This window comes from Haplochromis burtoni, unplaced genomic scaffold (assembly GCF_018398535.1).
Source record: "Haplochromis burtoni strain Fernald_Lab_line unplaced genomic scaffold, NCSU_Asbu1 Contig_60, whole genome shotgun sequence".
NCBI lineage: Eukaryota > Metazoa > Chordata > Actinopteri > Cichliformes > Cichlidae > Haplochromis > Haplochromis burtoni.
Window position 1 is genome coordinate 1,125,342 of NW_024582421.1, and position 13,763 is coordinate 1,139,104.

Sequence of the window (13,763 nt, forward strand, 5' to 3'; positions counted from 1 at the left end):
TCCTCTGCCAATTTTTTTTGACCACTATATCTCTCAGTTTTATTGCATCACACGTTTCTATATAAAGTGTGTTTAAAGAGCAGCGAGTCTTGTCGAGAGGGTACTCCAAATATGTGCTCACTCAGCATGAAATCCAATTAATTAATCTTTATCCCCCACATAGTCGGCAGTACTGCTCTTACAGTGCGACTGGTTACTTCTAGCAGAACAATATGTTCTCTAATTCATGTACTCCATGCTTGGGAGAGCATTTCAGCCCTTGCAGCGGTTGTGTGTTAGTTTTTATGCGCCTGTGCATATTTAGTCTTTCCATGCTTATGTGTGTGGCTCGTAATGTTTGCTTTTTGTGTGTGTGTGGGAGTGTGAGATTCATCAGCTGGCTGTATTACTGCCAAGGCGGCTGCTTTTTCTGTGTCATCTTTGGCTCTTCTTTGGAAATTCTATTGCGCGTCTTTTAACCTCTGGGACTTAAATGTCTGCTCTCCTTAATTTTCAGAGTTCTGAGTTGTATTCATTATAGATTTCATAAGCAAATGGGCCAGTTCATCCATTATCATATATGATAATATGACAGTCATATTTTATCTTAACTTCTTTGAGAGAAACTTATTTTAATACATAAATGTTTGTCTAAATCATCATTTGTCAACCTACAATACTCACATGGCCTTTTTGGGGGGTACTTGTCTGTGTTGAGTGCAGATTGCAGTCACATTTCAGAAAATCTGAGCTTGTAGAAGCTCACATGTGCTCAAAAGATGGTTGCTCATTAAACTGAGGGTTCAGTGAACTTGAACAACTTTGCCAGAGGACATCAAAGCAAATCTGATGTCATTCTTTGCAGTTTAAAGCAAATAGACTGCCTAAGCTTTTTGAAACTGTAATCTAAAAGACTATGCAACAGCTCTGCTCTCCTCTGTTAAAAGTACAGAGCATCAGTGGTGGACCTGCCAGTTCTGGTATTTTATGGCAAATACCAGTTGGGCTCCATGGCGCTAGGCAGTAATAACTGATCCCTTCAGAGGGCAGTGGGCCCTCCGGCCACCACAATTAAGTCTGTTTCTGAGAGGTCATTCTGTAGAGCTCTGGCAGTGCTTATCCTGTTCCTCTTTACACAGAGGAGCAGATACTGGGGCTGCTGATGGGTTAAGGAAATTCAGTGGCCCTGTCCAGAGTTACCGCTAGCCTTTATGATCTCAAGACTGCGCTGGGAGATAAAGCAAACCTTCTGGCATTTATACTTATTGATCCATCCGCTTCCATCGTGGAGGAAAACTGAAACTATCAGTCATGGATTGGCCTCCTCAAAGCTCGGACCTCAACATTATTAAAGCAGTGTGGGATCATTTTGACAGAGAATGCAATAAAAGGCAGCCAACATCCAAAGAAGAGCTTTGAATGTCTTCCATAAAGCCTGGAAAACTATTCCTGGAGACTACGTAAAGAAATTACAAGATGCCTAAGAATAAAGGTGATCAGACCAAATATTGACTTAAAAGCTTGTTAAAACTATACAAAGTCTTTATTTGCCTCATGTACTATGTTTCGATTTATATTTGCACAGTAAATCACTGCATCTGCATCTACATTTGCACATTACTGCACCTTGTCTTTGTGTATGTTAAGAACGCATTTGGCTACAAGGTCACGTACTGACACGCCTGTCAGGTTCCCACAGACATCTTATTTAGTTGTGCATTTTCAAGCTGTTTCCTGAGGCTGGTTTAGATTTTAAACAAACACCACTGCAGTTCTCTTAGACGAAGTTGACTTGCTTTTTCAAAGTGCTGTAATTCAGTGCCACTTGAGTTTGAATGGCATCGTCCTCATCTGGTCAAACAAATCAATTCAGACTAAAAGGCTGCAGAGTTCAAATAAACCACTTCAGCCATTCTTGAATGCAGCCTGAAGGTAATTTCACAGAAAGCCAAAATGTTAATGCTCTGCATTATTCATGGGGAAGCCAAGTATCGCTGCCAAACCAACCAGCAGCATCTAACTGAAGATGGCTTTGAAGTTTATCTCCTGCCTTTACTGGGATTCATTCCTGATGATATGCAATCTAGACGAATGACCTCAGAAATGAGTCCTGTGGCAGACTACGTCATCCTTTTATTTATACAGTGTCCAAGTTATTGTCAGAAAAGCAAAGTTTTCTATGTGAAAATGAGGCATAGATTAACCATCACCTGACACACCAGATGGTTTGTTTAACAGAACCATCTGAAAAGTCGTCCTTGGAAACTGTTTGGAAAAGGGTAGGCACGCACTTGGCAGGTATTTGGATTTGCCATCTGTCTATCACTGTCGATCATTGGCAGCCAATCAAAAGATTTGTTTTTGAACAAATAATCAATTCCCTCTGTTGTCACCATCAGCTTTCATAAAACACATCCAGACATACCAGTAGATCCTCACAGGACGCTTACTGTGACTGTGGATTGGAAGTAAGGTCATAGCTTGAACCCAAGCATAGTTGTCTCACACCTCGATTTATCTCTCTCCGTTATTGCTCAAAAATGCAAGGTGTATTTATTTCGGTCGAGCTAATTATTCCCCTTAAACAACAAATTTGCATTATTTTTGTTTTCCTGACGCTTTTATTGTCGTAAATACATCATGTTTAAAAATAACTGTTAAACTTCTACAATCACAATTAATATAAAGGCGACATTACCTGTTTGGGCATTATTTACCTTCCTCTGCAGATGGTGCACATTTTCGTAATCGTAATCATAACTAAAAGACTCTCTTTGGTGTTATTGGTAAAATTCAGCTCTTATAACATCCATTTACATTCTTTATTTTTTATGCTTTTCCTGGACGAATTGTAACATGCTGCCGTTATCGCTGTTCATTAGATGCATTAGTAATTTAATCATGAACGGCTGTTATTTCATTGCTGACACCTGCTTTGCTGTAATAAAGACTCGTGGGTTGGTTGCCAAGACATCTGTATTTCAGCTGTCGCACAATCCTTGAAAGGATGATGTTTTTTTGTCTTTTCACTGCTAACGCATCTTTCCTGCCTTTCCCCCTTAGCCTACCCCTTTCATTCCTCTCTCTCTTGCCTCTTAATCGTTAATCCTGCTCCTCCCCTTTCCCTTTTTTTAATCACTCTTTTTAAAAAAAAACCCTCTCCCCTCAGTTCCTGTGTACAGTCGTCGCCATCCTGTTGCATTACTTCTTCATGTCCACGTTCGCCTGGATGTTCGTGGAAGGTCTTCATATTTACCGAATGCAAACAGAGCAACGCAACATCAACTATGGAGCCATGAGATTCTATTACGCCATTGGCTGGGGCGTTCCCGCCATTATCACAGGTAACACAGTCATGTAGACATGCAGGCACGCAGTCCTCGATATGGCCTAGGAACATGTTTGTGCAGCCATGTAAAAGCAGACAGTCACAACCCTGTTCTTGCCACAGCTGCACAATAATGATTTTCTTATATGAGCACAGGCACACACACACATACATGCATAGTGAGTCTGGCTGTGTAGATAAGGTGTCCTATTGACATTTGGATTAAACAGGTTTCAGTGGTATTTTATAACAGAGACAGTAAAGCAGAGATACTAATGCAAGCAATTTCTGCCATGACACAATTTAAGCAAGTCATATCTTTCTACTTTCTTCTCTATCCCCTTCACACACACGCACAAACACACACACACACACAAACACACGCCTAGATTGGTAGTTTGCATCCAAGCTCATAACATACTGTCAGCTTCCCTTTATCTGTTGCTGTTTGTGTCACTGTCTGTCTCTCAAACCTACACACACACACACACACACACACACACACACACACACACACACACACACACACAAGAATGGATGTGTCTCCCACCATCATAAACACACTTTAGCACATGTCTCTTCCCTCGGGCTGTGAGGTGTGTTTATCTGTCTTTGTTCGGGCTTCTTCTGTCTTTTCTTTTGCAATTTATTTCAAATATTCTTAATAGCCACGCCTGTCAAAACATCGACAGTTTCGTCCAAACAAGGATACATGACTGATAAAGATATCACAGTTCAAGTCACAAATTTCCTACTAACCACATCTGGTGCTTATATGGAGCACTGGTGCCTCAGATTCTACACTGAATCTGTGCTGTAAGTGCGCACACGAAAGAAACTTCAGGAGAAACCATTTTGGTGTATCCCCGCTCAACATAAAGAAAAAGACTGTTAGCTTACAGCCTGATCTTCTCCTGACTCTGACAGTCAGTGAATTTTTGTTCGTGAACTTGATTCACATGATTCAACCAGAAGCTGAAAATCAGGGGGTGAAACATTTCTGCTCTGATTTGGAATAATGTGTCATATAGGTTATACGAAGTTAAATTAAAAAGAGAAATGATGGTTTGTGTCTTTGGCGTTTAATCGTAGCAGCTTAGTGCTCAAAGTTCAGCAGAATTTAACATTTAAAATCGAAAGACCCAAAGATGTAATCAAATATTTAGAGCGTGCTTTCAGGAGCTAATTTTCTCTAAGTCCTTGATTTATAAATCTAAAAATATTCATTTAATAAAAGCTAAAAACATACCTAACATTCACAGAAGTGTTGTGGTGTTCCAATAATGCCCTGCAGTCACTGCCTATACTGTTTCCCTATCTTTGAGGCTGCTGTCTCTCTGTGAGTGACAGCAGAGGACATCACAGAGCTGATCTGTCTAATCTCACCGCACATCTGTTTGCTTTAGGCCTGGCAGTAGGTTTGGACCCAGAGGGTTATGGAAACCCAGACTTCTGTTGGATATCCATCTATGACAAACTAATCTGGAGCTTCGCTGGTCCCATCGGCATCGTCATACTGGTAAACATCTCTCTGTTTGTCTGACACATGGCAGTGAACTCTACATGCACACAGACTTAAATGATATGAATGAAATCTCAACCTGCACTTTCTCAAGTAAACATAGGTTTAAACCTAATTAACATTCACAAGTGGCAGCCCTCCAAATGGATTTTAGAAAGGCGACCCACTTGAGCCCAATCATTTCATTCAGGCCTTTCGAAACTTCACTTCAAGAAATTTGATGCAGTGCTTTAAAGTGAATGATTACAGCGTATTACAGTCAGTAAACAGTAGCACACCTGTGAATCCACTTTTTCTTTTTTATACTGTCAGAGACTTGAATGGCTTTGCTTTTATTAAACGTATCTTTTCCCTCCTATGTGACTAATTTATCCACATTGATTTTGTCCTAGTCGTTGCTAATGGCCGTAGTGGATTAGCTGAAATGCATTTAAATGTTTTGTGTATTGATCTTTCACTTTTCAGTTGAATGGGGGCATTTTCACCATTGTAGCCAAGATGTCGTGTAACCCATCTCAGAAGGAGACCAAGAAACTTCCTGTCATGTAAGTGTCTGCCTTGACACTGTTCTCACTTTAAAAAAGTGACCTTGAAGCCTACCTTCCAAAGTACAATCCTTTTCTTGTGTTTTGTGCTGTTTCAGGCTTCAAAGGGTCCTATATAAAATTCCTGAGTTTCTCTAAAGTAGTCTTTCAGATTTGAGCTGTATGATAAGAATCGCTCTGTAGTTCCTCCAGTGCTTCTACTGTCGTCCATTAGTGTGGTTTCTCTTTGCTGTCTCTATATTTCTCTGTTACCCTAATCATGATGACATATAGTGAAAACGTCATTATTGTGTTATAAATAAAGGTTTAGTGTGATATAATGCTGCAGTCGACTGGCGTATGCATCAGAGTGTATCACAGATTCATTCTGGCGAATCCAATTCTAATCTTTTTTCTCCTCCACTGCCCTCTTTGCTTCTGTCTGCCTCTCTGCAGCGCCACTATCCGCAATGCCTTCTTGCTGTTGCTGGTGGCCACCTCCACCTGGCTGTGTGGTCTGATGGCTGTAAATAACAGCATACTGGCTTTCTACTACATATTTGATGTCCTCTGCCTAGTACAGGTACGAACAAAGCATGATCAGATACACAACAAAGTGCGATCTCTACCTGTAGCTTTTGAATCTTGTTTGTCAGTCTGTGTGTTTTTGTTTTTGTGATTTTTATTTTATATCTCTTTATCATCTTTCCCAGGGTCTGTCAGTGATGCTAGTCTTCACCGTGTTCAACTCAGAAGTTCAGGAGGCATGGAGAGTCGCCTGTTTGGGTAAAAAGAGTCCTGGAGAAGATCCCCCAAGACCACCGCAGAGTACAGTAAGTCCAACATACATAAATATCCAGTTTGCGAGCATATCTATACTGCTACCGCTAAAGCTAAACACCTTTTTTCATTCGTTTCTTGAATTAGCCTTGACTGTTGAATCATTAATATACTGCATTAGCAGAATGCATGCACAAAAGTATAGCAAAATGAAGATGAAAACAAATTTTTAAAAGAACTATGGTATCCAAAAGATTATTATCATTATTATTGCACAGTGATGACAAGCTAAGTGAATCTAAGATCATAATGCGAAGGCATAAATGTCCTAGCTGCGTGATCCTTAAAGCCGTTTACTAAGTTTTCTCCTGCTGCTGTGCCCATTACTAGACAGCACAATAGCCCTCCTGCCCTGAATTTCTCCTTCCCTCTATCCTTCCATCAATCTTTCTTGTCGTGTCTCTGTCCTCTCCAGCTGCCCTCGGGGTTCCTAGCTGACCCACATAAAACATTATACCAGCCAGTGGATCCCTGCCTGCTCTTTAGCCCGCTTTCGCAAAAGCACTGTGCAGTGCCGATTTAATGATGCTTTTATGCGTGTGTATGAAATGCTATCCTACTTTCACATCTTTCCTTACTTCCCATGTCTCGTGTGTGTGTGTATGTGTGTGTGTGTGCTTGTGTGTGTATGAATTGTCAGCCGTCAGCATCAGAATCTTTACTATCGCTTCTGTGTGTTTGAACTTTGTATATATATACATGTTCCATATTTCCTTTGAATCTCTGTCAGTGCAGTGAACCCCATACAGTTTGTTGCCAGTTTGTGTGCGTGAGATGTTGGTGTGTATGTGTGGGGAAGTTTACGTGTGTGCGCGTATGAGATGTGTTGTTTCCACCCTTTTAGACCCCATTTCCTCCAAAGCTCTTCCTCTCTATTACTGAGTCATATGGGCAAAATTCAAGACTATTATTATGTGCACTATGCTGTTTTTAGCACTGATGGATTATATGCATGGATGACCCCCTATTAGCGTCCTTTTGTGATTTATCAGCAGATAACAGAAGTCTTGTCACATCTCAGAGTCTTATGTTCCACATACCTAGCCTCCTGGACACAGGTTGAAAGCTGGGAGCTATTTTTTAAAGCTTCTTGCGTGTGTTTTTGTGTGCTCAGGCACAGAACCCCTATCACAACGCTTCACTGTTGGAGCAGAGCGGGCTGCACCGCATCACACTGGGAACCTCCACCATCTCCTCCGTCAGCTCTGCCAGGTATCTGAACGCATGCACGCATGAATGGACACGTGTCACAGTTTTTACCAATATATTAAGGTAGATGTGCACATCGTGGTGGTTTAATGCCATAAAATATAACAACAATAAATTGATGCTTGAAAAACAAGAATAGTCTATCATTCAGATGGGATTCTGGTGGGTTTGTTGGGTCTGTGGTTTTTGGATAAAGTCGCCTTAGGGAGGAAATTCCCTCCCTGCATAAAACCCTGTTTTTCATTTTGTGGGTCAGTGGGGTAAAGATGAAGAAGATTAGACTGAACAATGTACTGTACTGCATGTAGAGCAACACTAATGTACCCTGAGAGTGGCTGTTAATATCTTCATGGCTCAGTGATTGTCTGTCTTCATGCCATGTCTTGGCCTGTATGAAGAGTGCACACTAGTATTTGTGTTTGAAAGGACTCTCGCTTTTTTTCAAATATGTATCTGCCTGTTTCTGTGTGCTTCTATTGTTTGTGTGTGTTCGCCTAACTTCTCTTCTACTCCCCTGTTAGAGAAAACCTTTTGGCTCGTCAGACTCTGGAGCAAAACATCGTCCAAACTGGTGCAACCGACCTGGATGTAGCCATGTTCCACAGAGACGGGGGTGAATATGCATAATGAGCAGACATGAATCTCTGAAAAACAAAGACTTTATCTCTGCCCATATTTAACTAAGGATCAAGAACATTTACTCAAGAATACCAACACATCAGCCCTATCCTTTTCCTCACTTTCTCACTCCCGCTTTATCGTCCCTTCTCCCTTTCTTTATCCAGGTGAAGATTCCGACTCAGACTCTGATCTCTCTATGGAGGAAGAGCGCAGTCTCTCCATTCCTTCTTCGGAAAGCGAGGACAACGTCCGTCTCCGTGGCCGCATCCAGCGGCGATTCAAGCGCTCCAATCACGGCGAGCGCCTGCTCACAGAGCCCGCCAACAACGGCACCAAAGGTAGATTTTCCGTGTTATCGAGTTTATATTAATGCTATTTTTGACATTTTTATTGTTTAAAGTCAGTAATGGAGAAGTGTCTCATTAGGAGTGCTTCATCAGCGAAAGCCTAAGAGTTATGGGTCCCATCAAAATGTTCTGCAATGTCTGGATGTCTTTTGTTGGCACAAAACATTTAATTTGTTCACTTTTTTTTAAAGACTACTTTTAAATGTTCATCCTCGGTATGTTTGAAAGGTAATTAAAGTTTACAAAGAGCTTCTTTGCAGAGTAATAAAGCTTTAGTCAGGTTGAGTTCATAGCAATTACAAGAACATAGAGTCAGTATGCAGACTCAAGGCAACAGCAGATTACTATAACTTCAATAGAAACTTTTAAAACTGCTCCTGCAGCATAATTCAATTATCTGCAATATCACTGTCCTTTTATAGTGTGTATTATGTGTCCAACCAACACATATTAAACATATGGATTCTGTCGGTCTGTGAAATAGCATTTAAATCATTTGTATATTGTATATTTGTATATGTGTAAGCAAGAATAGCATCCACCTCCAGGAAGAGGAAATGTCAATGCAGGCATACATTAATCAATACACTCCTTCTTGTGATACACAATGACAAGTTTATCATGCATAATATATGAGTTTACGCACGTCATAGTGTGTGATATAAATGTCACGCGAGTACAGTTTCCGTGAAATGTTTCACACTGAGAAAATGCCAAATATCTGCAAATCTATAAATCCATTTAACCAATCAATTCTTAGCTTCTTAAGCCGCTGGGGTCACACGAACTCTGTTCAGAGTCTAACCAGACCACAGCCATCGTTCAATAGAGGAAGGCAAGATCCAGATGGCTGTTACAGTCCGATCAATACATCAGTGCAGTCAAACTGGAGGGCCTGAAACATTTGGGCTTTTTACTGAAAGGTCACAGTCTGAATGCGTCCAGTTCTCTGTGACAAAGCATTAACCCTTGCATCTCCGCAGTGTTCGAGGACTGCACCGGGAATGTGTTCAGGACAACAATATGAATAGATTTTCTTGTTTTTTATAACCCGGTGCCGATGATCTTTTGTTTTATTCACAGTCACAGCAGGCTTGCTGATTTTAAAAGCCTGAAAAAGATGAAAGCATTTGATGTATCAATGATGCTTGCTCTCATGCATGTTACAGCTGGAGGGAATAATCATTATTTCATTTCTTTGTAGTTCTGACGATGGATTATTTAGGAAGTTAATCATTTAAGCAAAATGTAAAATATTCTTTGGTTAATAAGTTAAAAAGGAAATACATGAAGTTTTCACCTTTAGTTTAGAAAAGATTCATTTAAAAAGTAAATCTGAAATAAATTGATAAAACTTTACTTGCAGCCTAAATTCTTCATCCACACAACTTTTCACAATTATTAAATCCTTACCACTGATAATATCCTTTACAAAATGTGGGTCCAAATAACACAGATTGGTTTAAAGGGCTGACATTGATGATGTCACTCTGTCTCCTTCTCCTTAAATCAGCTTCTGCTGTGCATGCTAAAAACTCGAGTTCGTGGGTCGTTTGCAGCGGCCTGAAAAATGTCCTTTTTGACACTTTTAATTAGCTCTGGCTTCTGATTTGATAATGAACATATGCTATTTTGTATGCTGACAACTGCTATTAGTTGCAGACATCTGTTTTTGTGTTCTTGGGGACGTGCATGAGGCAATAAAATGAAATTAAAAAGATGAGAATATGATCCATTAGAATATAGCTCTTTATGACTGTTTTGTATAGGCTATAATAAAAATAACAACTATTTTAGTGACGACTGCATTAATAGTGATTCAGACTACTTCCCAATAAGGTCTCCTTTGTTTTGTTACTGCTCACTACTTAATGATCAGACATAGATTTCCCTCATGAGGTGTCACTGATGTTAAGTTTGCCAGTAACCACAGAGAGTTTTCCGTGTATGACAGAGCTGGACGGCAACGACCTTTTATCCTATTGGCCAGCTTTGGAAGAGTGCGAGGCACGCACTCTGCAGAAGTGGGGCTCAGAGCGCCCCCTGGGGGCAGATTACAGCAAGGACGCAGCAAATAACAACCAGCTAGACGCAGCGCTCACTAGTGGAGACGAGAACGGCCTCACCCAGCCACACAGGCACCGCAAAGGTGAGAGACACACGTGAACAACTAGACACAATCGGAAGGGTGCACATACACTTTGGATTGTGCCTTATTTTACTTTTATGTGTAAATTAAAGCTTTAGATACAGACTCATGCAAGGTACAAACAGCAAAATGGAAAACAGTGATGACTATTCTGAAACAATGAAACTCGTTCCCTCCGGGTACTCCGGCTTCCTCCCACCGTCCAAAGACATGCAGTTTGTGGGGATAGGTTAATTGATTAGTCTAAATTGCCCATAGGTGTGAATGTGAGTGTGAATGGTTGTCTGTCTCTGTGTGTTAGCCCTGCTACAGACTGTCGACCTGTCCAGGGTGTACCCCTGTGACAGCTAGGATAGGCTCCAGCACCCCCCGCGACCCTGAAAAGGATAAGCGGAAGCGAATGGATGGATGGAACTTGAATGTGACGTTAACAGACTCTTGCTACTTTTATTTCTTCTTTTTTGTCATCATTATAAATATCTACTTGGTAAAAGTCATTGATTGTCAGACAGACTGTGCCTCTGCATATCAGTGCCTGGTCTGAGTATCCTAAATCTGTGATCTTCTTCATCCTGTTATCTAATGAGTGTCTCCAGATATCCTGTCTGAGTAATGCAGAATGGAACATTTTGCCAAGAGGGAGATGGAGGTGGTGTCAGCTGCATGAGCTGAACCAGCAAAGCATAATTTAAACCAAAGTTCAATAACAGAGAATTTATCTGCTGTTTGAGCAGTTTGTCTCATATATGGGTTGATTATCTCAGTTCATCTTCGGGGTGACCCAGAGACCCGTCACTCACTCAAATATTTATTTTATTTTGGACCGTACTTTAGCTTTTTTGTTCCTGTAGTGCTGTAAATGTACAACCTGATAGTTTTCTTGTTGTCATTTAGACTTTGATAACCACATGTGTATTACATACAGATGTTTTGTATCCTAACATAACATAGTCATTGTTGCATTCCTGTCAACTCGAAGCAGTTTGACCAGTCTCCTCTGTCTGCTGACATCGACAGGGCATTCTCTGTAAACCATAGTGATGGTCGTGTGGGGAAAATCCTAATAGATCAGCAGTTTCTGAAATACTTAGAACAACGAACACCATGAACAACCATGTTCAGAGTCACTTTCCTCATTCTGATTCTCAGTTTGAACTTTAGCAGGTCGGTTTGACCATGTCTACATGCCTGAATGCACGGGAGTTCTTGCCATTTGATTGGCTCGTTTGATATTTGTGTTGATAAGCTGCCGAACAGGTGTACCTAACAAAGTGTCTATTGAGTGTATGAAATATAATATGCATACTCAGCATATAGTGCACACATAAAGTATATAACTGGCATGTGCACATGTAGAAATAAAGGCCCAATCAGATGCAAGTAAGAAAAAGAAAAGGTTGTAGCCTGAAAGCATGAGTGACATTTCAGGGAATGAATATAGCCATATACCCAGTCATATACCGACAAATGAACACCCGCGTAGGCATGCAGAAGTGGTTTAATGTAAGAAGTCCTGCTTTTTGGTAAATGTGATAGTTGTGTGACTCATTGTCTGCCTCTTTCTAAATGGCTTCTCTTCATCATTTGATTTCTTCCGCTTTTCTTCGCCTTCTTCTCTCATCGTTAGACTTTTACAATGTAAATGCCTGTCCTTACATTGTAAGGCAGTTGGATTCTCTCAAAAGTCTTAAGCTTCATGTAATCACAGTCACTAGAAAAAACATTTTTACTAGGCTTACTATGTTGTTGCCAAACCACAGTCGAATTGGAACAGTCCAGCATCCCACGATGGATTAGCAGCCAATACGGTCACAGCTACGACATGTTTTAGGTGTCACGACAGACTGACAGTTGATCTAATCATCAACCCAGTATTTTTTGAAAATGAGCGCTCGTGAGCACCTGTTATGTGCAGATTTACTTAAGAAGACGAGGCTAAGACAGCTTGTATTCCTCTGAAAGCTCTCTTTGTATCCTCAGGTTTCCTGATTTGATTATTTTAAGCCAGTTATTGTGATAGATGGATGATTCATCCAGTAACCTAATGGAATCTAATCTCTTCTTCAGGTTTCTCCTTCTTCTCCATTTCTGCCACTAACGCCTTCCTCTTTTTTTCTTGTGGTTTCATTTTCTTTGTCCCAGGAATCCTCAAGAACCGTCTTGGCTGTCCTCCTGCACTCCAGGGTCTTTCCAGTATGGGCCGGGTCCCCAGTGAGCTCAACTGGTACCGAACCTCTACTCTTGGCCACCGAGGTGTTCCTGCTGCCTCCTACGGTCGTATGTACTCTGCCACAGCTGGTGCCACTGGAGGCTCCGGCTCGCTCTCCCAGCCAGCTTCCCGCTACTCCTCTAGGGAGCACCTGGACTCGCTTGCACGGAGGCAGCTGTCCAGGGATCCACTCGGGAGACAGACGGTCGGAGGATCAAGAGACCGGTTGGACTGCCGGGGCTCCAGGGACAACCTGGATCTCTTACCCAGGAGGAGAGAGCTGGGGCTGGGGCAGGGGTCAATGTTAGGGACCCTGGATCACCAGCGAGTCTCATTATCCAGGGAGAACTTGACAGGATCCAGGGACAGACTGGACAACCACCATGCTACTGGCTTCCACGGATCGAGGGAGGATGTGAGTGGAAACGGAGGGGCTGTCGGTGCCGGGATTGAGGGATACCTCGGCGGATCAAGGTTGCAGCTGAGCTCGCTGACTCGGCGACAGGCCTCATCCCGGGAGCACCTCGAAGAAGCTCTCGTAAGCAGTAGATCAAGGGAGCAACTTGACACCAATGGAATGGGAGCCCAGGCCCAGCCGTGTCGGGAGTGGCTCCGCACTCTGCCACCCCGCCAGCCTTCACACCCTGACCAGCCGCCCTCCTCTTCTCCTCCTCCCCCGATATCTGAGGAGCCTCAGCAGGAGCACCTACCTCCTTCAGCTCACGCCAGAGGACGACTAGACTCAGCTTCATGTAGGTTTCCTGGTCAGGTCGCCCCCCAGGTCGCAGGTTCAAATCCAAACCCCTTGGGTCGACAACCGTCCAGTGAACACCTGGATATTCTTTCCTCCATTTTAGCATCCTTCAATTCCTCTGTCCTCACTCCTCCCCCTGCTGCCCCAAACACTGGTCCAAACGGCTCCGTCCACGGACCCTCCCCATCCCCGTCCCAGTCTGCCACCTCCCATAGCATATCTGAAGTCTCCCCTGACTCGGAGTAAGTCCTTCTGAGTGGAAAATCCACCCTCAACCCACC

General features: G+C 42.2%; 1 protein-coding gene across 3 annotated transcripts in view; it reads left to right on the top strand.

Moving 5' to 3' along the window:
- The window catches only part of celsr3 (cadherin, EGF LAG seven-pass G-type receptor 3), a 113,826-nt gene that overhangs the window by 97,675 nt on the left and 2,388 nt on the right, over positions 1 to 13,763 (top strand). For 2 of the 3 annotated variants that reach the window (XM_014338587.2, XM_014338588.2), the window contains 10 exons: positions 3,149 to 3,323; positions 4,714 to 4,826; positions 5,295 to 5,374; positions 5,810 to 5,936; positions 6,067 to 6,186; positions 7,308 to 7,405; positions 7,924 to 8,015; positions 8,188 to 8,361; positions 10,325 to 10,519; positions 12,662 to 13,724. In XM_014338587.2, the coding sequence (XP_014194073.1) occupies positions 3,149 to 3,323; positions 4,714 to 4,826; positions 5,295 to 5,374; positions 5,810 to 5,936; positions 6,067 to 6,186; positions 7,308 to 7,405; positions 7,924 to 8,015; positions 8,188 to 8,361; positions 10,325 to 10,519; positions 12,662 to 13,724 (2,237 nt within the window). The remainder of the gene's footprint in view (positions 1 to 3,148; positions 3,324 to 4,713; positions 4,827 to 5,294; positions 5,375 to 5,809; positions 5,937 to 6,066; positions 6,187 to 7,307; positions 7,406 to 7,923; positions 8,016 to 8,187; positions 8,362 to 10,324; positions 10,520 to 12,661; positions 13,725 to 13,763) is intronic. The other variant, XM_042221049.1, reaches the window with a different exon arrangement.